General features: G+C 43.2%; 4 protein-coding genes across 4 annotated transcripts; 1 reads left to right on the plus strand and 3 right to left on the minus strand.

Annotated features, from left to right (window-relative positions):
- Positions 1–2,696: 2,696 nt before the first annotated feature.
- On the minus strand, positions 2,697–4,277 carry E1B28_009420 (uncharacterized protein; the record flags this gene model as incomplete). Its single annotated transcript, XM_043154316.1, has 4 exons — positions 2,697–2,855; positions 2,901–3,111; positions 3,160–3,640; positions 3,692–4,277. 4 exons carry the CDS (start codon positions 4,275–4,277, stop codon positions 2,697–2,699), a joined length of 1,437 nt encoding a protein of 478 aa, XP_043009607.1.
- Positions 4,278–4,790: 513 nt separating this feature from the next.
- On the minus strand, positions 4,791–6,488 carry E1B28_009421 (uncharacterized protein; the record flags this gene model as incomplete). The annotated part of the gene is made up of 5 exons (XM_043154317.1): positions 4,791–5,611; positions 5,661–5,787; positions 5,840–5,935; positions 5,983–6,126; positions 6,183–6,488. 5 exons carry the CDS (start codon positions 6,486–6,488, stop codon positions 4,791–4,793), a joined length of 1,494 nt encoding a protein of 497 aa, XP_043009608.1.
- Positions 6,489–7,118: 630 nt separating this feature from the next.
- Positions 7,119–9,310, minus strand: E1B28_009422 (uncharacterized protein; the record flags this gene model as incomplete). Its single annotated transcript, XM_043154318.1, has 3 exons — positions 7,119–8,134; positions 8,186–9,211; positions 9,262–9,310. 3 exons carry the CDS (start codon positions 9,308–9,310, stop codon positions 7,119–7,121), a joined length of 2,091 nt encoding a protein of 696 aa, XP_043009609.1.
- An 842-nt stretch (positions 9,311–10,152) lies between these two features.
- Positions 10,153–10,558, plus strand: E1B28_009423 (uncharacterized protein; the record flags this gene model as incomplete). Its single annotated transcript, XM_043154319.1, has 3 exons — positions 10,153–10,271; positions 10,322–10,409; positions 10,460–10,558. The coding sequence occupies 3 exons, from the start codon at positions 10,153–10,155 to the stop codon at positions 10,556–10,558; spliced, it is 306 nt and encodes a 101-aa protein (XP_043009610.1).
- Positions 10,559–22,243: the final 11,685 nt, after the last annotated feature.

A 22,243-nucleotide genomic window follows, 5' to 3' on the forward strand; every position in this document is an offset into this window, starting at 1 on the left:
CGTCGTGGCGGATGAGTGTGAAGAGACTTACCTTTGCATGATATAAGTAACGCCGAGTTCAGCGCTTCTCCCTTCCTCTCGCCTTCGCTCTTTCATGTTACATTCTCGAAATTTTTAAGGCCGTGATTTACGTTGAGAACCGTATGTGAGAGCTCCCCGCTCGTTGATCTTGCGGTCGTCCATCTGATCGTGTTCAACGTTTACAGGATTGAATGAAGCATTTGAGGTTGATGTCGGCGAGGAGCTTCAACGGTTGGTACAAATTGCAGTACGTTGTTCCTCTTGATTCATCAGCTATCCCGCTTTGTAGCAATGTTCTTAGTATCTTCCCCTACATCCGTGGTTTTCTTCCCTGTTACCCATGTAAAGGTTACATCAAGAACAGGACTAAGAAGGAACACCAACTATCATGTCACCCATTTCGCTATTGATTCAATTGATGCTGTATGTTAGACATTTATGTCCTTCCATCTCGATGGGGTCGTTTAACGTGGCTTACGTTTTAAAATGTGGAGCGAAACGGTGGGCGGTTATGTCTTTGAACCTGCACATTTGGTGATGGAAACTTCGATATCTCTGTCATTTCTACATGATTAACCTTCTTTTTACCACGCAATAAACACAACATACCACGACGCCGATTGGGTTGTACCTTGCAACCTCTTGTGTCTTGACAATACAAGCCTGATCAATGTTGTCGAAACGCCGGAACAAGCGTCCATGGCAGAGCAGAGGTCGTGTCAACGTAAGAACCGTCCTAGACTCGACATGACATTAATTAAGTGATTGAGACGTAGACTAATTCATCTCGCAGTTCCCTGACGATAGACCAGCTGTGATATAATGTTTTTTTCCAAAACTTTCGTGATTTTGTATTGACGAGGATTTCAACCAACAAAACGCAATCATTATCGTCGACCATCCAGTTACAACCAATCTGTTGGCATTTTAGAATAAGGAAGGGAATTGTTCGAACTGTCTTGCTTACTTCTGGTGAAGTCAGATTTTCCATCTCTCGGCAGGAGTTTTGCAAACGTAAAAGTAGCGAAACTAAACCGCAAGCTGCTTTTGCGCTGGGTCGGTCAAAGATTACATGCCCTTTGTCGGGGCTTGGGTTTGAGGCTATCCAAACCATCAACGCCTGCACTAAACTGGATTTAGCAGATTCGGTACACAAGACCTGTTGTTCAATATTGGAAAACCACCTTAAATAAATTAGATATCATGTCAAGGAAATGTTCAAGAAATTAATACCGAAAAATTTTAATTCCGTTTATCGACGGATCGTCGTCCATTACGTTCTTCCATACAGTCCACAATACACACAAGTTTACATCGTCAATTGTTGAGATCGGTCTAGACTCTAAAACGAAGTTGGCGTGGTCGTACGACAAGTTCCAAGAGTGAACTGTCAGGATTGACAATGACAACGGGCCATTGAACTGGTAAGAGCCACTGAGTTGGAGACGTTCCATTTGCGGTAAACGCAAAGTCAAACATGAGGAATCCCCCACAAACCGGGTGAATACGTTAAGCTCACAAACCGGAGACAGTGCCTCTTGCAATGATACAACATTCGAGTCCACGAAAGTTATGCCCCTTTCTTTGTACTTCTTGGGAATGATGTTTTCTTCTGCCTCGAAATATGACAAGTCCCGTAGCATGATTGATTGATTTCGTATCAAAGTCGATACTGGAAATAAACATATCGCCACTTCGTGTGTCCAGAAATTCATTGCGCACGCTAATATACAGGTGTCAGCTTTAATAGTCAGTTAAATGAAACAGCCGTACTTGAATGGTGCAACAAAAGGCCGTGTATAGGTGAACCCGATGTCAGGATGAGATTGATTAACTCTTGTTTGTTTTCGATTGTCTTCTGGAACGTCACTATTGCTCGAATTTCTCGGTTCGATCGATAGGTGGATAATGAACGCCGAGCTTCGTTTAGAAGGAAATCTGATGTTGTGGCATTGTCGCACTTTTGTTGTCTTCGGACATAACCAACAGATTCGAAGAATGACACAATCCTGTTGCCATATGCAAGAGAAACCAGGCAGTCAAGGTTGTTTGGTATGAATTCGTCGTTTCTGAACATTGAGAGCGCAACAGAACCGCTGACAATCATGCCAGTCAGGAATTGGAGCTCGCGGAAGACAACGACGTCCACGGATGAAAACCACCTGCACATCGCCTTTTGAGGTGAAATGGTGCAGTAAAATATGTCCACTCTGTTTCGAGCCACTTCTCGCAAGTAGCCGTTTACTTTCATCAAGCGCAAAACATCCACAAGAGGAAGTTTTTCCAAGATACGGTAGACCATTTCAGGAGCTAAGTTTGTGAGAAAGCTTTCTCGAGTCATCTGCGTACTAGTCATGACAATTGAGAGACACATTATTGTACTGTCACCCAGAAAAAGAACTCACCGTTATAGAGCAGTATGATGGTGTTAAGATTCGACGAAAATAACGTTCAGCAGGATAGCCTTTCTGCATTACAAACGGATCCTCCTGAAGCTTTGTTTGTCTCGATCGTCTGTTAGCCGACCATCCGTCGATTTATAAAAATCAAACTAACACTTACTGTATACATAGTAGCTATGGATAGGACTTTAGAATTAAGGGGTTAAAAGTTGTTGACGTTATTCAACGAACATAAGCAATACATTATCCGCCAGAGAAACCCCCAAAAAAAATCTAAAGTAATCTGACGAAAACCGTTTCATCTCGTAGAGCACTTATGGATGCACTGTTTTGTTCCATCGTGTCGTTCCACAAAAATCTTTCACGCTCGTCAACGATAATCATTATGCCGAGACCACATAAGTCGTCTTCCACAATCCATTCAAATTTGACCTGTATCTCGTTAAAATCCATTCTGTTATGATTGATATTTCTTACCTCTGCATTTGGGCGGCCTCTAATTTGTACATTGATCACTTCCAAGTGGTAAAACAAGTCCGCCAGACAATCCGCAACAGCTGCGTTCGGCGTGGTCACGTCGGGACTGGTGATAGGTATCGGGTTTTTTGATAACCAACGTTGCAAGGTTTTCATCAAACCGTGCTGTGCGCGCTTTTTGTTCACCACGGATCCTAAACTGGAAAACCAACTAACAAAACATTAGGCATGATGAAGCAGATCTATAATAAAATCATACCAAAACGCTACATTTTCATTCACCACCGAAATATCGGTAACAATTCTTCTCCACGACCATGGTGATACACAAAGCTCGATGTTGTCAATCGTTGTTACAGATTTCGTATCTACCACGGACTTCGATGTTTCGTACGACATGGACCATGAGTGTGCTTTTAGAATTTCAACCGACATAGGGCTTTTGTAACGGCAGTCGGTGAACGGAGGCAAAGGGAGAGTCAAACACATTGTGTCTCCTGGAGACCTTCCAAACATGTTAAGTTCCGAGTTTGGTAACAAAGCGTCCATGAAAGTCACAAAGTCCGGGTGTACGAAAGTTAACTTCCTTTCCTTATACTTTTCCGCGACAATGTTAACGGAGTTGCGGTTTGTTTCGAAATAGGTCGGTCCTCGTAGCATAATCGCTTTTTTGAGTTTCATAGTCGAACACGGAAACAAACACATTGCCACTTCATGTGTAATCAAGTTCATCGCACACGCTAAAAATGACATTCAGTTAGAACAACGTAAGCCATGCATTGAACACATACTTGAATGATGCAACAAAACTGCGTGGACAGGGGAACCCGATGTAAAAATGATGTTGATGGTAGCGAGATTGTTGTTCAACAATTTCTCATATGCAACGATAGATTGGATTTCGGGATTCGAATGATAGAACGCGGTGAAAGACGAAGAATGCGCAGTTTCCGCTAAAACAAAATCTGCAGTGGTCCCTTTATCACCGTCTTCTCGTTTCCGCATATAACCGTGAGCTTCAAGAAAGTTTACTACTTTGTCGCCATTCGCCAGAGACACTAGGCAGTCAAGATTATTTGGAAGGAATGACACGGGTGCGAATATGGATAGGGCGACTGAACCAGCGACAATCATTCCCGAAATGCATTGAAGTTCGCGGAATTTATCAATCGTTTCAGATTCCAACCAGGGTGAAAATGTTCTATGAGGTAGGGTGTCCTTGTAGAATGGCCGCATCCTATCTTGACCAATTGCGCGCAAAACACTGCAAACTTTCAACATAGACAATACATCGAAGAGCGGAGAAAATTCCAAAACGTTATACAACACTTCCGCGGACAGTTTTTGGAGAGAAGATTCGGTCGTTGTTGTGATCATTTTTGCGCTTTGCGTGCAAAGAATAACCAGATAAGTGTCAGATAAAACGGTTCTTTGAAAGACACATACAACCTACGTTCAAATGTTTGAGTAGTGATAGAGAACAATAGATATTGAATGTGCTGTTTTGACATATACATACCATATCAGTAAAGGAGGTGTTTTACGATCATCATGGGATATTTCCTAATTCTAGAAGGCAACGGATAGGGATACCTTCTTTCTATTTCAAAACCGGTGTCTAGAAGACCCGTTGTAACAAGATCAGCTTGAAATCGTCGTCATATGAAACATAAAACATACCCTACACGCAACCTACAAGGCAACAATGTCATTTATATCACAGCATCGGTCATTGCTTTAGATATACGAAATTTAAACCTTGGAAGGACATTGCTCGGAGCAGTCGTAAAATTTAATAATAAAAAAAGAGTTTACTAAATCGAAACACGCCAATAAAATCATCAAAATTAACATCTTGAATAGATTTTGAAGTGCAGAAAACCAAAAAAATTACATAGGGTTTTTTCCTTTTTTCCTCTTGTTGACTGGAGCAACCATCAAATCAAAATCTTCGTAATACCCTGCAGAAGATACCTTGGCAGAAGAAGAGGAAGCAATTAAAGATTGTTCCCCGCTAGAAGAGCGAGGTACGGATGAAGTAGGTCCCAATTTGTCTATTGAAGAAATGGTCGATGGTCCCTCGCTAGAAGACTGAGGTACAGATGAAGTTGTCTTCTCGGTGTCCGTTGGAGAAATAATCGACGGTTCCTTGCCAGAGGATCGAGATAGGTTTGAACTTGACTCGACATCTTCTGTTGAAGAAATGGTCGAAGCAGGAGAAGGATTGGGTTCATTAGCCGTCCTTGACATGCATTCTGCAGTTTTGCGTGGGCGTAATAGGTTCCTGTCGAACATCGATGTATTATCCGGTTTCTTTATGGGCAATGACGCGATTGGATGTGGGACCGCTCGGAGTCCGCGCGTGATTGGCTCGAAAGGTGAAAAGTCTATGATATCGATGGTAACGATGCTTAAATGATAAAACTGATTTGCGAATTTGTTAGATGTTAGAAAGTCCAAAAATTTCCCGCTCACTTTCCGGTTTCCATTGGATCCATCTGGCATAATCCATGCCTTAAGAACGGCACCAATCCAAACCAATGCTCCTGGTGTGAGCACTCGCGACCAATCTTTGGGATGAACCACGGCATTATTTGGTTGTTTGATATCCTGTACAACACATCGAGCATCTCCCAGTTGAAACACGCCACCAGTATAACCAGGGAGACATTTTGGGTCAATGAAATCCCCCACTTTGACGTCACAAGAGTCTGAAAGTGCGGGTTGAGCGTTGTTCTTTACTAGTGATGCAAATTTTACCTTCAGTCTGACCTTCCTGGTATTGCGACGACGTTTCTGCGAAGTGTTCTAATTTCCTCTTCAAATTCGCTTTCTGAAATTTGATAGGAGTTCCAAACGGCCTTGACCTCTCCGACGACGGTGGGACCTTTCAACATGCAAATTAATGCACGATGACTGAAGTGAAACGTCAATCTTACCTGGTAAATCTTTTCCGTGTGGAAAATCAAAGCGTCTGGTGGCATGTTATCGCCAACGCAAAGGCGCTTGAAAGGATATCTGATAGAGGAAAAATGCTATACTGCTATTAAGAAGAATTCGTTGATGATGAACGGATTCATACCATATGAGTCCCATTGTCATGTGCTTCCACTGCATCAAGAACTGAGATTGCTTGGTTTCCGAAGCAACCTTTCACGTATTCATTGCCAAATGAAGGTGAACCCAGTACTAAAATTTGTCTAACACTAGTCTTGTCGCTGATAGTCTTTTTGGAATCGTTGCTGATTAGTCAAAGCCGACCAAATCAGTGACAAAACTTACTTCAGGTGCAGGTCTTGAAAAATTTCCGTACGGCGCAAGGGCCGTTCCTTGGTTGAAACCCAATACTTCGCCAATATACATGTGAACTTTTTCACGATTATCGTTGTCGATGTTGACGTAGCTTCGAGTGTAAGTGTTATCTTGGTTTATTTTGCAGAAACTTGGAACATCCGCCTTTCCAGCCCAAAAGGTACCCAAACCTTCTACGGTCTCGGGAAGGTCATGCAGCACACCACCCTCTGCGACCCTTGCACGAAGTTTTGCGTTGTCGACGGTGCCAGTGAGATAGTCCTGTACAGATGCCATTTGTACGCAACTGGAATTGAGGAGAAAGTAGATTGAATAGAAAAATCTAATGAGTTATTTATAAAGAAACCGATCATTGTAGTACTTAGGTGGACCAACAGGGGTAAAATGGGAGAACGTTATGGTTGACGATCGATGCATCTCTTGTGTAGAGAGACATGTATTTGACAGCAGTTGATCGAAATTCCAATCTGGCTTGTAAATAAATTTCAATGTCAGAAGTATGTTCAACTTGTGTCAAGATTACTACAACGAACCCGTAGTAGAGAATAACCAGCAAAGTGGAAAATCGACTTCAACTTGATGTCTTGACGGACTGAAGGGTGTCCATAATACAGAAAGTGATATGTAATCACGGTTCTTTCGCGCGACATCTAGTCAACTAAGGCCAATGCAAGCGTTATGAAATCAGCTTGTTGCGACAGTGGTGGCAGTTAAGATCCAAAGTAAAGAAAGCGGATCCACACAACAAACAACAACGTAAATAAACCCAATTTGGTCAGCGGAAAAAATTGCAACACTACCTTTGTCATACCCAAATAAGAAACATATTCAACAATACAGATGTAGTTATTGTCGAGATAAGAATACATTAACAAAACAAGTCAATATTAACACATACACTCATTACTAGTCGGAAACCGGGTCACCGTAGTCTGAGTAAACTTCTTCTGGTAGCGTAGTCAACTTGTCGAGGCAATGTGGTATGATAGGGGGCCTGCCATACATAGAATAAAACGATTGACAGTAAAAGGGAACTGCCCAGTTTTCCAGTTTAGCAAGCTGCGACTGCATAAGATCAGATTCCACTGTGCAATTTTTCAACAACTCCGTTCCGATATCGCCTCCTGGCCATTGGACTAAAACACGGCAAAATGGTAACATGTAGGGGTTTCGATCTTCCAGATTTATAGCAGCGAGACCTTTTGATGCTCCATCGAAGTCGACTTGAGTGGGATTATTTACGTTCTTCGAGTCGTAAAAACATGAATAAATTCCTTCAAATGATTTCGCACCAATAGAATTTCGTGATGGTTGTCGTTCCGTTACGCAAAGTCTTCGGTGAAGTGCTTGGAATTCAATTCGAAAATTCAATTCGAATAGTTCCCAAACAATTTCTTTTACCACTTCATCGTCATTCAAATAACGAACAGGGACTTCACGGTTTCTCCAACTAAACACATGGGTGTTGACGTTGTCCAGGTTCAGCTTCAATTTATGGAACTTGAAACATTCAGACAATAAGTGATATACGCTCTGACGTTGCTTTGCCATGAATCCGTCGTTTGATGTGGAAGACGTGTACGTTTCGGAAAGTGCTAGAAGGATCCTCCATTGTTCTGAGGTCCAAGCACCCGATGTGAAAGATGCAGGCATCATATGACGAAAGATAAGGACTGCACGAAAACGGGTCCATGATTTGAGCATCCTAAATCTCTTTTCTTTGGGGGCAAATAAAATCATATTCGGGTCGGGGAACGCGTATCCGCTGTTTTTGCCAGAATCCTTTGGAGGACGCAAAGTACGATCAATTTCGTTAAGAGCTTTAACCCACACATCTGCAACAGGCAGAGAGACTTCGTTACGAATTTCTGCAAATTTGTCTCGTTGCGGTTGTGGACAACTCGTAGGCTTCGATAATGTATCTTTAAAAAGATCAATTTACTTAAACAATCCTACAAAACGGAGTAGCTTACATGGTGCAACACGATTTGATTCCCTCTTTTTCTTTGTATTTTTTGATTTTTTGACGATACGAAAGTGTGATGTAGGTGGGGAATCGGAGGAAGATGACATTGTGTTGTGTACGACTAAGACAGAATCGAAAGGGTTGCCGCAATCAATGACTTCGAGACAGTGTTTTTCAATGGCAAGCGCCTTTTGAGTATCGTCTGCTCGACCCTGATAAATTATTCGATTTGAAAACGGTTCCGTACAGATTTTTATCGTTGCAGGTGAGTGTATATCTGTGGGTTTGTCGCGAATCTGAACATTGGCCAGTTCTGAACGAGGTCGGATATACCATAGAGGTATACTTGCTACGAACAGGTTTTCGCAGTCTCGGACATGGTGAACGAATGCACCCATTGCTTTTGATGCAACTTTGCGAGATGAACTAGTAGGAAGTTCCTGCCCATCCATAATCGGTTTCATAATTTCGACCCAGTCCAGAGCACCGAGTAGCTCAAGATACCATCGACGAAATGTTGCCCAAAGTTGTTGCGCACGTAGAAGAGGAAAAACCATCGAGGTCAAATAATGCAGGGTCCGATACAGTTGTTCATTCAAGACCGAAACAAGCTCGTTTACTTCTTTCCCCGTGGACCTCCGAGCCATTTTGTACGAAAAAGCGCGTGCACGAATGGCGTCAACATCTTTTCTATAACGGGCGACGTGTTTCTTATCCCATTTTCCGAGTCCCTCAACCGCACCGTTCTCCATAATAAATGCGTTATCTGGTAATGATTTCCACCACTTCGCAAGAGGGTCGCTATCATATAGTGGTCGTCGTGGAATAGAAGCCCAGTGACAACGAAAAGGAATAAATGGTTGGGGGTACAACAAATGATCGTCTGCGCCATAATAAAAGTCCTTTCTTTGAGTGATTCTGCACGGACCCAGATTAGGCATGTACATCGTTTCCGAGTTCGGTGAAGTAACAAAATAATCATTGTTTTCCAGCAAAGTTCCGAATTTTCCGTCGAGCGCATTGTAGCATTGAACTGTGTCAAAACATGTAATGAATACAATTTAAATAACAAATAATACGTACCGGTTTGTGCAACCTCATTTTCTTTCTGGCGAGTAGTTATAGTTTCCATAACTGACCTACATTCACAGAGAATTAATTAGCATGTTTAAAGCGTATACAGATGACTGTTTATACCGTTGGTCATAAAGACAGATGTTGTTTTAAAAGTAAAAGACGATTGCAACCGGTGTATAACCAGGTTATGTTTCTGAAAGACGTGTAGTCTTTCCAAAAAAACTAACGCGATATGAAATCAACGAAAAGTGTTCGGCAAGCGATATTTTTGATGAGACTTTGGATAAGGTGCAAGAAAAAGAGGGAACTTCGCGAAACATCACGTTCTTTATTCACGTGGCTTGGTCACAATAATAAAATTTCACATTCAATTCTTCGTTTTCTAATACACGACTTCATGATCAAGTAGTGGCAGATGTAAGAGGTATGTCATTATATCTTATTGTCTGTGGAGAGCGGAACTTATACAACTTAAGGTCTTCGTCTTGCTGCAAGGCGTGCACCTGAGGAATTACATCCTTTGACTTCGCATATCGATGTTGACTTTATGCCACATTGAGTCGTTTGGCACTGACTTCATGTCGTGGCCAGCGAAAATTGATTGCAGATCAGTTTCGCCATAATACATTCTGCGTTCTCGAAGTGTCATCCGGGTCTCAAGAAAACTGGGTGTTTCGTTTGCAATGATTTCAAGAAAACATGATTACAACCTCATGCCGCTCGATCTCTGGCTTCTATCGTCATACCGTTCAACATTCATTTAGGACGATTTCATCCGCAATCAAACGAAAACGTTTAAACTGTAAGAAACGATTGAAATCGTTATAAAACAGGGGTAGGCGTGGTGATATTTAGTCAGGAGCTAAAACATTTAGTTTTCTTCAACGTAGCTCTATCATGACTCAGAACGACCCACCAATGTCGTTTACGAAGACCGACCTTAAAGTAGCACAGGTCATCGCCAAGGAAAATGAAAGAATAAAGGACGAGCAACAAACCCTTCGTGAATTTGATCTGTGGGCAATAAATTTTTAATTTTTGAATCAATATTGATTTGAACAAATAGCAATGGAAAGTGGGGCCCGGCTGTTGGATTGACAAGACTAGAACGATGGAAACGGGCGATCGACCTAGGGTTGTCCCCTCCGAAGAATGTAAGTTTCCAAATAATTAATGGTCATTGAAGACCGATAGAAGATAATAGGTTTATCATTTACTCGTCGACAACAACGGCAACGAGCTTGAAGCGGTGGCAACAAATGTACTTGACGAAGCACTACAGAGCATCAGTGCTAGAAAGTGATCCTGCTCTTCTGAACACGAATGTGTAGTATAGGAGGCTTGAACTGGGATTTAGTACTAATGGAAGAAACGGTTTTCGTCACGGTCTTGGTAAATTCAAATCAGTCGACATAATGTGAAATTTATTTCATAACGGTCACCGTTTGAACTATTACTATCGAAATCCATGAAGAAGCGTTCGCAGGAAATTGACGATGAGAACTCAACGAAAAGGATGAAGTTCAACCAGCAATGTATGTACAGTAGAAATTCCTGGAAACCGAATTAATGTCTCAATTACAGATTCTACATACACAACCGAATTGACCATACCAGAAAAACGGTTAATGTTTGCACATATACTGCAAGTGGTGGTTCCAACAGTGTCCTACGGAACAATTCGAAGTTTAGCAAACGACCATGGTATAAGATGCAGAAGAAAAGATGATATTTACCAACAGATTGTAACACATTCTTGTGGGCCGGAGTGTCTCATTAGAAAATGCTGGATATCGGACTATCCAGAAACATGTCCACGTACGGAGGAAGAACGCTTTTGCCAACCAGTTAACGAAAATGCAACATGATCACTTTCTGATGTTGACATGAACGATCCTCAACCCCAACATGGAGACGCAGTCGAGAACGACACACCGTACCTTTTTGGATTCCCACATGAAGACAAGACGCGTGTTCTATCATGGCTACTAGAGAATATACCTGACAACGATACACGACGAAAGATAGAGCTCGTCATGGAACATCGCGGAACAGTTAATAACGAAAGCGATGACTATCTGAACAAGACATTTGCAGACCTTCGGGAACACGAATGCGACGAAAATTGCCAAGTTCGTCCACTGGACGCTATAAACGCCAATGTAATTCCCCAACTCCCCGTCCGTCCATCAGCCCAAACACGGCAGCATCTGTCCTTTCGAAGGAGCGAACAGCGGGTCAAGCAACAAGAAGAGGTGTGTTCGGCAGACATGGAAAACAAAGAATGGTGGAAAGAGAACTGGCCACAGGTAGTTTCTGAAGATGAGTGGAAAGAGGTTGGTCTTGCCACAAACTCTAACAACAAAAAATCGACGTTCTATACAGATAGTATCAGATAGTCTTGACAACGCGAACGCGGACGCCTTAAAACGTGTAGCATGTTCGTTTTGCGACCGTTCCGAGTACGCTAAGGACGTAAAAATCAAAGAATCCCATGAAATAGACTGTTCACTCCTCAAGTTCCAACTAGATCAATGGAAGCTTCTTAAATACGATCCCGAAATTACCCGTCCGGAATTCGATTACTATCGATTGGTTAATGGAAAACTCAACCTCTGCCATTTGTGTTGGAGATCTGTTAAAAAGGGCAAATTTGTTTCCGTTCACCAGTTAAGTTGGGCAAACGGATGCTGGATAGGAGATGTACCATACGAACTAGCGAGCTTATCGTATTTGGAGGAACTCGTAATTGCCAGAGCGCATACCACAAAATGTTGGGCGAAACTCAAAGAAAAAAAGACGAACAATCCGACAGCTCAGCGATCAGCAGCAGGCAACGTCTGTATTCACCCACACGAAATTCGAAATTTGACTCAGCGTCTTCCGAGGCCTATCAGTTCCTTATGCGACGAAATAGTAGTCATTTTTGTCACGAACGACAATCAAGCAAATGCAAGCATGCTTCGTAAAACGGAGTTTCTCGTTTGTCGAAACAAAATACTCAGTGCGCTACAATGGCTCCAAATCCACAATCCATTATACAAAGACGTAATACTCGATGAAGAAGCCCTATCCCATTATCCAAATGAAGGAGAGAATATATTACCATTTAATGTGCACCTTCAAAGACCAGATGCGACGGAAGAGGCGCAGACAGCTACATATGCTGGACACGGAATCGCCCAAAACGATGCCGCACTCAAAGAAACGACTGTCGAAAACAACAAAGGTCCCGCCATTACTAAATACAGCAAGTTATTGAGCTGCTAGCATCGATAATGTGGTAACCATTAAATAGGGACGTTTGATGTCGACCAAGCGGAACATTCATTGTCTATACGAAAGCTTGAGGTGCTTCGGTACTTGAAAAGTAACGGAACCTTCCTCAAAACTTCAACTTCCCCGGAAACAATCAACGTTCGGGAACATCCGGAAGTGTATGGCATGTTATGGCCAACACTATTTCCTTACGGCCTCGGTTACTTTGAAGACCCTCAAAGGAAGACATTCGGCTTCAACCACATCGACCTATTTTATCATGTACGACACTGTTTGCAATTTCACGATCGACGATTCCAGAAACACACCTCGTTTATATTCGTAATCCACAACATCCTTATGTTGCGCCGCGCAAGTTATCGCTCTCGTCTAACAGTCCAGAGAACATGGTGGCCCAATGCGACAGCAGCCATTCAAAGAATTGACGAAGAAACAATCACCAAAATTTTGGGAAAATTTGTCCGTAAAAAGCTCGATATGGACTTCTCGCCGCTACTTCCTTCAAATATAAAAGAAGATGCCGTTTTAAATCTTTTGAAATATGTGGATTATATGGGTGAACACATCGAGGGTTCCACTGCTGATGTGAAGAAAATGCGAGAAGAAATTAGGGCCATCTCGCGGCAAAGCGGTACACCTACTGTATTCTTCACACTGAACCCAGCAGATGGACATAACCCAATCACATCTTATTTCGCCGGGAACGACATCAACGTTGACGCTCCATTCGACAACCCTGACTCACGGTACACAGCGTTCGATCGCCTTCGTATACTTGCCAAAGACCCCGTAGCAGGAGCCGAATTTTTTTATCTCATGCTCCAAGAATTCGTTAATGAATTTTTGGGAATGCAAAGAACAGATAGAAAAGGTATATTTGGACGTGTGAAACACTACTATGGAGTGGTGGAATCCCAAGGACGTGGGTCTTTACACCTACACATTTTACTTTGGTTGGAAGGAGCATTATCACCTCGCAAATTGCATGAACGTTGCTCCCTAGACGACGAGTTTAAACGGAAATTGTTTGCATGGCTAGAAAGTATAATATCGCTTGAATTTCCAATCCAGACCAACCCCCTCTCAGAGAAAGACTCATACGAAAGAAGACATTGAAACATCATGGGAAAACCGCCTCATCCCCATTCTCCTACGTTCAATGACGACTGGCCGCAATATCTTCGAGAAGTGTTGGAATCCTCAGGTCAACAACACACTCACAACGAAACATGCTATAAAAAGGTCAGCGTTACCATGTCAGCATTAACACAAGAGGAGAGAGACGAGCTGTGCCGTTTTCTGTTACCAGAAGTAATTGTCCCAACAACGTTCATGGACGACAACGGAAGGATTCATATCAGGCGTCATAACCCTATGATGGTCGGACACGTACCTGCAATTAGTGGGCGATTCGCTTGCAACACTGATATAAAATTCATAGGTTCAGGAGCAAACGGAATGGCATTGAGCATCTACATGTCAAGCTATACAGCTAAATCTTCGTTGGATTCCGCAATAATGACAACCGCGCTCCGCGCAGCTGTGATGTCGCTGAAAGCGAAAGCCGAACAGGAGAACAGGCCTATGTTATTCGACGACGACGAGAAATGCCGACAGCTTCTATTGAAAACTGTCAACCAAGCAAACGCGAGAAGGGAGTTATCGGCACAACAAGTGTCTGCTTCTCTCCTTGGCTTTCCAAACCACATCACGAATTGCACATTCGCTCACACGTATTGGTCCCGACTATTGGCGTGGTTGGATAACGATCTCTTTGTCCGATTTCCGAACCCCCAGGACAGGCAAGTTCTATTTAAATTAACAACAACAAGAACTCACATGGTATTTAGCGAACTCCAAGATGAGCAGATAGAACTAAACGACAACCTTCTTCTAACCGGACACAACGAACCCCCTCTTCCGTCATCCGTGTTTTACCGTCCGACAAAACTGGAAAATTGTTGCATGTGGGAACAGATATCAGAATACGAAAAAGTCAGTATTAAATCTTTACGATCCTCGTCTGTCAATGATGAAGAGTCCGATTACGAAAAAAAAGGTTCAAACTTGTTTTGTTCATAGAATATAGGGCTCATTTTTCTTAGATATATTAAAATTCATACCAGGGCACCAACAAGAACGCACCCATGTGTTAAAACGACGCAAATTGCCCGCTGTTCCGGTTCTGATAGGTCAAGCGATACCACGAAATGACATGGAGGAACAAGAGGAAAAGTACTCGGCAGCCATGCTCGCTTTGTTCTGTCCATGGAAGCGCGATTATGGCAACCCCTTACGCAAACCAGCGGAAAGCTGGGCTACAGCTCTCCAAGGATTTATGCCTACTTGTCCTTCGAAATTAACCACCATAATGGAGCACATACAGGAGTATTGGGAATGTAGAAATGCAGCGAAAGAATACACACAGATCTATAGACAACGCCTGGGTAATTATCGGTCAATTAACGACCATAGAAACAATGAAGTCGAAGACCAAACCACGAACCCCGATGCCGATTACATATGTGAAGAAGAAGATGTTGGGGAGACTTGTACCGACGCAACAGACGACGATAGCAACAACGAAAACAAATTCAGCGAAAACACAAATGCTAAAGGTAAACTCGAGGCGAACGCAATCGTGAATCTTGCAAGATTGATAGGTTTATACAAGACGCCGATCACCACAGTGGAAAAAGGCACAGAAAACATAAGAAATGTTGGGTTAGAGGGTAGACATGTTGCAAAGGCGATAACGAGGGAGCTAGACATCCAGAAGAATATAAACAAGAACACTGAAAAACGTGCGTTGATATTTATGAACGCATAACCCGTTTAACATGTCAATACAGCAACGAGTTGCATTTCGTTCACGCCAAATGATGGAAGAGTTCACGTCCGAGAACTCTGTCCCCGTTGCACAACGTTAGACGAAGAAAAGAAGAGAGCCCAAAAGAGGGTAATGCAATATAACAAGGGGAAGCAAGAACCCTGGGACTCTTTAACGGAATGGCAGAAGCTCGCATTGGCAATCGTCGAGTCACTTACACTTAACGCGAGACAGCGACTTGTCTTCCTTCTGGTGGTCACCAACCGAATGAGGCACTTCGTTGACAAAAACCGGGCCCCCTTACGCCTCATCGTCGCAGGGCCAGGGGGAACGGGTAAATCACATATATATGAAGCGCTTAAAAGGTTCTATCGGGCGCATGAACTGGAAAGCGAACTACAGTTTACAGCCCCTACTGGTATAGCTGCTAGCAACATCAACGCGTCAACAACCGCTTCATTCGCGTCATTGACGACGAGCTGGAAATACTTAATCAGTCGAAACTCTAGGCCGCTAAAGAGGCTTACGAAAAACCTCGAAGGGATTAAGACGTTGGTTATCGACGAATTTTATTTTCTCAGTTGCGAAGAACTCAACAAACTCTCAATGAGAATCAATCTTGCGAGGGGTGTAACAGACGATCCGTTCGCTGACATGGACGTGATTGTCTCAGGCGACCAATTTCAACTGTCATGTCCTATTGGAAGTTCACTCTACGACCACAATATCACTCAGATGCTTACCACTTCATGCAACCTTCAATCGTTGAACGAGACAATGCGAAACAAGATGAACGGATTGAAGCACTATCATACAATTGAACATTGCGTGATTCTGGAGGAATCTGTGCGACAGAAAAACAAACGATTCGTCGATTTTTTAAACCGACTCAGATACGGAAACTGCACAACAGAAGGACCGAATAACGACTACGATTGGTTGCAAGGCTTCCAAACTAACAAGCCAATCCAAACATCCGATTTAGAAACATGGATTAGTGATCCGCTCAATGGCGCGCCCCTGATAACATATACCAACGCTGTGCGCAATGCACACAATTGGACAATGACTGAGGCATTCGCCACGGCATCGAACCAGCAATTTCATATTTATTACGCCGAAGATACTACAAAGGGCACAGGTAAAAAGCGAACTCAATTGCAAGGACAACGGAGGCTGGATGCATGGGCAACGGAAATTAAGGCGGCAGGTGACTACAGTGGAAGGCTACCTCTGGCAATAGGCATGCCAATAATCGTGATAGAAAACATAGCAGTAGAACTGAAGATAACCAACGGCAGCATGGGCACGCTAGTGGGCATAAACTACCTGGAGAAAGCGGGGAGAAGATATGCCACTTCTGTCGACGTCGACATGGAAAATTATGTCAACAACGATACTGCAGAGGAACACAGGCACCGGATAACACTCCCTGCACGTGCGCACACGATTTCATATACGACAATCGAAAACGGTATGCAAATTCAATCACGGGCTCAAAGACTCCAAGTCCCAATAATCGCGGGTTTCTCTTTCACTATTCACAATTCACAAAGCCACACGCTCCGATCTGCTTACCTCCACCTAGAAAGCAGTCCAAATACATCAGCTGCTTACGTGCTAATGTCACGTATCAAATGTGGACCGCACGAGACTCCAAATATGAGGATAATAGGTGATTTTCACCCAAGAAAGATATCCGTTCACGCGTCAAGTGCACAGAGACAAGAAGAAAACAGGTTACGAAGATTAGCATTGAACACATATGAATATGCAAAGGACGAATTGAACTGGTACACGGACTTAAATTTACCGTCTATACTGCCAACAGACAATGTATGTACATAATAAACAAATGTCTCTTTAAAAAATTACTGTATTATCGTAAAGTATCGAATTATCGTATCATAAAGTAAAAGGAGGCGCGTGAAAGAACTGCTAAAAAAATGGAGAATGACAAATTCACAAATGCAAAAAGCAATTATGTAAGAAATCGCGACAAGACGGGGGTGGTAGAAACAAACCTTAAATCGGTTTGTTGATATGAAATAATTATGTCTCACTATGAAAAATACGCACGGGATGAGGATATCCTCCATTCGATTTTGCACGGATTCTAGGGAACAGCACGGCCCGTACCCCTTGGAAAAAATATCCTAATCCTGCCCCATGCCGCGTCATGGATGGGTTTACGGAATTTGACCCTGTCTCGCTCAACCACGGGAAAAAGCCGTCTATTACAGTTATTTATAGTAATGTACAGGGCACTCAAGTGCCCCTCGACTGGATTGCCACGCCACGCCACATAGGCAGAGCAGGCCGACCGGCGGGTGTTACTGGATTTTCATGCCGGGGTGAAATTTGCTGTCCCGTAATATCCCGGGAAAACGGCGGGGGAGATGTCCTGGAGGGTGCAGAAAAGGAAGATAGGTTGGCATGTCATCGAAGGTTTTTTGTTCTGAAGGGAGGTAGGAATATGATATACGTGTTTCGATACCGTCAAACCTACTCTGGATTCCGATACTGTGGAGGCTTAACTACACAAATATTACATAAATAAGGGACTGTAATTTAGTCTGCCCTCTGATGAAGTTTGTCATTTGTTTGTCGTCTTTGACTGTTCCCAGCCATAGCAGCCGTCCCGGCCGTATCATCCGCAGAAACCTCACTTGGGGTAAAGGATTTTGAAGTTCATATTCTCTGGATCCCTTCTCAGACAGCTGTAAATTTTTGCTCCCATGACATCCGAGTTGATGGTATTGGTGCGGTTAAATGCAGCTGTTCAATAAATTCACAACAACTTACGCTTCAACAGCCATGTCACCCATTAGTTGAACTACGTTCCTGAATCCCTTGTATGGAATTATATTTTGTCGGAATTTGCCGCTCCTAGTCTCATTCGGGTCATATAGGCTGTACGGTACGTCAAAATGCTGTATTCGAATCTATCAAATCGGGTTATGTACACTCAGGCGACGCTTATTATCCAACCCCTCCTTCCATCTGGCGGTCTCCTTCACTTATGCGCTGGGAGATGTCTATATCTAATTCATGCAACTTCACTATCAACCATAGCACATTCACCTACATTAACGCAAACCAGAATCGGATCATTCAGAGGAGCAAATGAGTACCAACACCGTACGACGAGGTGTGTATGTGATTTCCTCATTTGAACTTGGGATCACTGGCGACTCTGTTCGCAGTTTTTCAAGATTAAAACAGGAGCCTTACGTCTTTTTCAGGAAATTCACTCGGAGAGCTATCCAAGAAGATGGGATAGTGGGGAGAGGAAAGAATGGGAGGAAGGAGAGCCCTGAGACAGGAAGATCTACACGACTGAGATACACCGTGAACAAGGTTCATTTACGGCTGTTGTGTATAGTGCAACTGACGTAGGGCCACCTTTATGATCCACGTGAATAATCAGCGGACGGAAAGTATATGAATATGAAGCAAATACAAGCATCAATCTCACTTCACTCAGTAAACCAACTTGCTCTCCGAGGTCTTTGAGCTTCCTAACAACCTATATAAATCGATGACAGTGACAATCACCACGTAAATCGCCATCCGTTGCTCCCATACATTCACTCCTGGAGGATATGACGGGACGCCACAATTCTGATTTAGCTGATTTAGGGATGAATCCCTGGCCGCTGAGGCTATGACTGGGCCCTTTGGTACTGGCTATATGGTGGGATCCTCAGGTATGCTTCCCATGCTTTCCCTCCCCAATTCTCTGTATAATCGAATTTTATCATATCCACTATCTTTCCTAGTCACATCAAGAGCGGTAAACAGCTAAACTGTACATCTGGCACAAGGTGCTCCATGATCTCCATCTCCATCTCTCAAAGTTGGCGGTAATTTTGCCGTTTGATCGCTATTCGATGAGTCACAAGCCTAATGTTGTTCACTAGATTATTAATGTTTCCCTTGAACGATTGTCCTGGTATCCTTGGTTAATGTTAGTATCCGCAATTGGTTGGCGCTAACTGAGCAAGCTGTTCAACTACCCAAAACGTTTATATAGGTTCACATGAGTGTCCGATCTTTCACAGAGAGCACAGCTCTTCTTACATACTTAAGTACAACTCTTGCTACCTTATCTTCCTCCTGAAAATTCGCTGTTTGTCCTCCCCAACGATTGAATCAGTGACCACCAATGTCCTTCGACCATTCGTCAAACTTCACTATTGACCGGGGAAGCGTTTTCAACCATGTCGCTCGAGATCAGATCAGCATAATCCTCAAAAATGAACTGGAGGTGTGTACACCATATGATCAGGTGCATGCGTACTATACTGGTACCTGGAGCAGACCTGAATTTTGATGTTGTTGACAGTACTTCCAATTCAACACGGGGGCGCTACGGTTACTCAAGAAGCTATATTGTTTAAAATACCCCCATGAATGGGACAAGAGGCAACGGTGGGCAGAGGGACTACCCCGGGTCAATAGGACGATATACATGACTCGGATTCATCAAGAACAACAGTCGGTATTTACCGCTGTTGAGTATAATGGACCAGAAGCGGCTCATGTACGTGGTACTCTTTCTCCCAGTCTTCAGGCTTTTCAGTTAATGTCAGTGCCCATGCCTAGGCATGGGAAGAAGACTTTCATAGGTTTTCAAACACATGGTCAGTTGTCATTAAGGGGCCCGTGTGGTAGCTTGTTGACAAAGGCATAGAACAGAAGGTCAGATCATATTCAACTCTTTGGGATCAACCGGTCAAGTGTTCCTTGGTTGATATTTCATGGTGGTACATGTTCCCCTTGTTCCTTCAAAATCATTTATGCTCATTGGCAACTTAGAACTTATGCCTGTGGGTCCTGTCTACAATAGTGCTCGGCTATTGGTCCAATCTTATCTTGGAACACTGGCAGTGAGTGCCAGGTGTAATGTTTGTTTTGCATCATGTCACCTAACATTAGTTTCTGATAGCATAACCTGGGATGTGCTCGGTCTTTCCTGTGGATAGACCCTGAGCAAGGGGCTTTGATCCGGGGACTTGGTGGACCCCAGTGTAATGGATACCGTGTTGACTTGAGAGTCAGGACACTGCCAACAGGCATTGAATTTTTTCAAGTTGATGTCCTCTTGCGCTATTTAGCCAAATTGCCATTGAATCAGAGATTCGATGAAGCTGTCCTTCTTGCACTAAATCCTGATGAACACGAGCAACCCAAAGAAATAAATGGGATCCCAGATCGACCAACCATCTTTTCAAGCTCGGCAAATGCAATTGCAGTTGGGCATATACTCTGGTGGTCGACCTTCTCGTGTCTCAATGCCAGAGTAGTGATGAAAGATGGAAAAACCAGGTGCATCAGATGAAACCTCTGCAATAAATCAAGGACATTAATGGGCCAATAGATTTAACTTTATGGATAATGGTATTTCCGAAATACGGCTAAATTCGCGCTTTTCAACTGGAAAGCGGAGCTGGCTCTCACAAGCCACAGGTGTCTTTTATAAGTTAGGGATCTCACTGGATGGAGACCTGTCTGACTTCAGTGAGTTTGTCCTCCGAAATATTCCCAAGGTTAACCCCTCCCTCAGAGCTCACCCAGCCAGAGTTTTGGTTAAAAGGGAAATTTAGTTGCTCTCAAGTCAAATGGCAACGACGTCAGGAATACCCACAAATTTTCCTGTTCACCCTTCCCTTCCCTTCCTCACAGAGCATGTCCTTCCATTTTTGGTCTTTTGATAACATGGGAAGAACACATATTTCAAAGCACAGATGTCGATATTTGGGTCTTCCTACCAGGTTCCACAAAGTGGGACATATCTGTAAAGAGCATTGCTGGCCTACCGAGACGTACAAGAGCATCCACCAGTGGCAACTTGCTAGAGGATTTGATCCAGTGACTCCAGACTATACTCATTACATGGAGTATCCTCTTTATGAGGTTGTACAGACAGATATGAGCCATTTTGAAGAGCTTGATCAAGGTGAGTTTATCCCTCTTAATAGCCTGATTGGTTTCATTTATCATCTACAGACATGTTCAACTTAGATACTGAGGATCTCATGATAGATCTTCTATTGTATGATACTCAGGCCCTGGATGGAGGTGAGCTATCTTTGAAACACATGTTCAGGTTTCCCCACCAAATTTTTATCAATGGTAGGGCAACAGCCAGAACAACCATGTGAGAATTTTACTTTTGTATGCCTCAAACCTACTCACAACTTAATTGAACTTATCATTGGACAGCTTCAATCTGGTCCACACTTACAGCGCCATTCTCTTGGGTGGCAGTGGAAGACCTGGAGATTCCTGCAGCAATGTTCTAGGTACAAGAGTCAATCATGTTTTTTGAGTGGTACAACAAATACAGTAACATTTCAAACTCGACCTGAATTGAGTAGCACGAGTGGTGGGTGTTGTATATCAAAATCTCATGTGCCTTTTGTTGTAGGATCTCAGTGCGATAAACATCAACTGAGGGGAGCCCAGGCCGTATGTAAAACTATATAGGGATACTAAATGTAAATAAGATGAAATACTAAATGAGCAAATAGAAACCAGATGTAAAAAGAGAAAGGGGCCTCCGAGGGAATGGCGGGCGAAGTATATCTCAACACCCCCCCTACTTCGAACTGTCCAGACCCAAAAGAACGACCAGTTTCTTGTGTTGAGGAACCCCTAGTTGCTACCAGTATCGACATCGATAGTGCATATTTGCTTTCTTGTAACCTTCTCTCGAATGTGGTGGTGTCACAAATCAATATGTTTCACCAATCCGTGGTGTTTGGAGTTTTCTGTAAGGCTTTGACTACCTTCATTGTCACTGTGCAAACCAATGGGTCCATCAATCTCTATTCTGACTTCTCTAAGCCACGAAACCATCCATACCGCTTGTTG

The sequence above is a fragment of the Marasmius oreades genome, chromosome 5 (genome assembly GCF_018924745.1).
Source record: "Marasmius oreades isolate 03SP1 chromosome 5, whole genome shotgun sequence".
Taxonomy (NCBI): Eukaryota; Fungi; Basidiomycota; class Agaricomycetes; order Agaricales; family Marasmiaceae; genus Marasmius; species Marasmius oreades.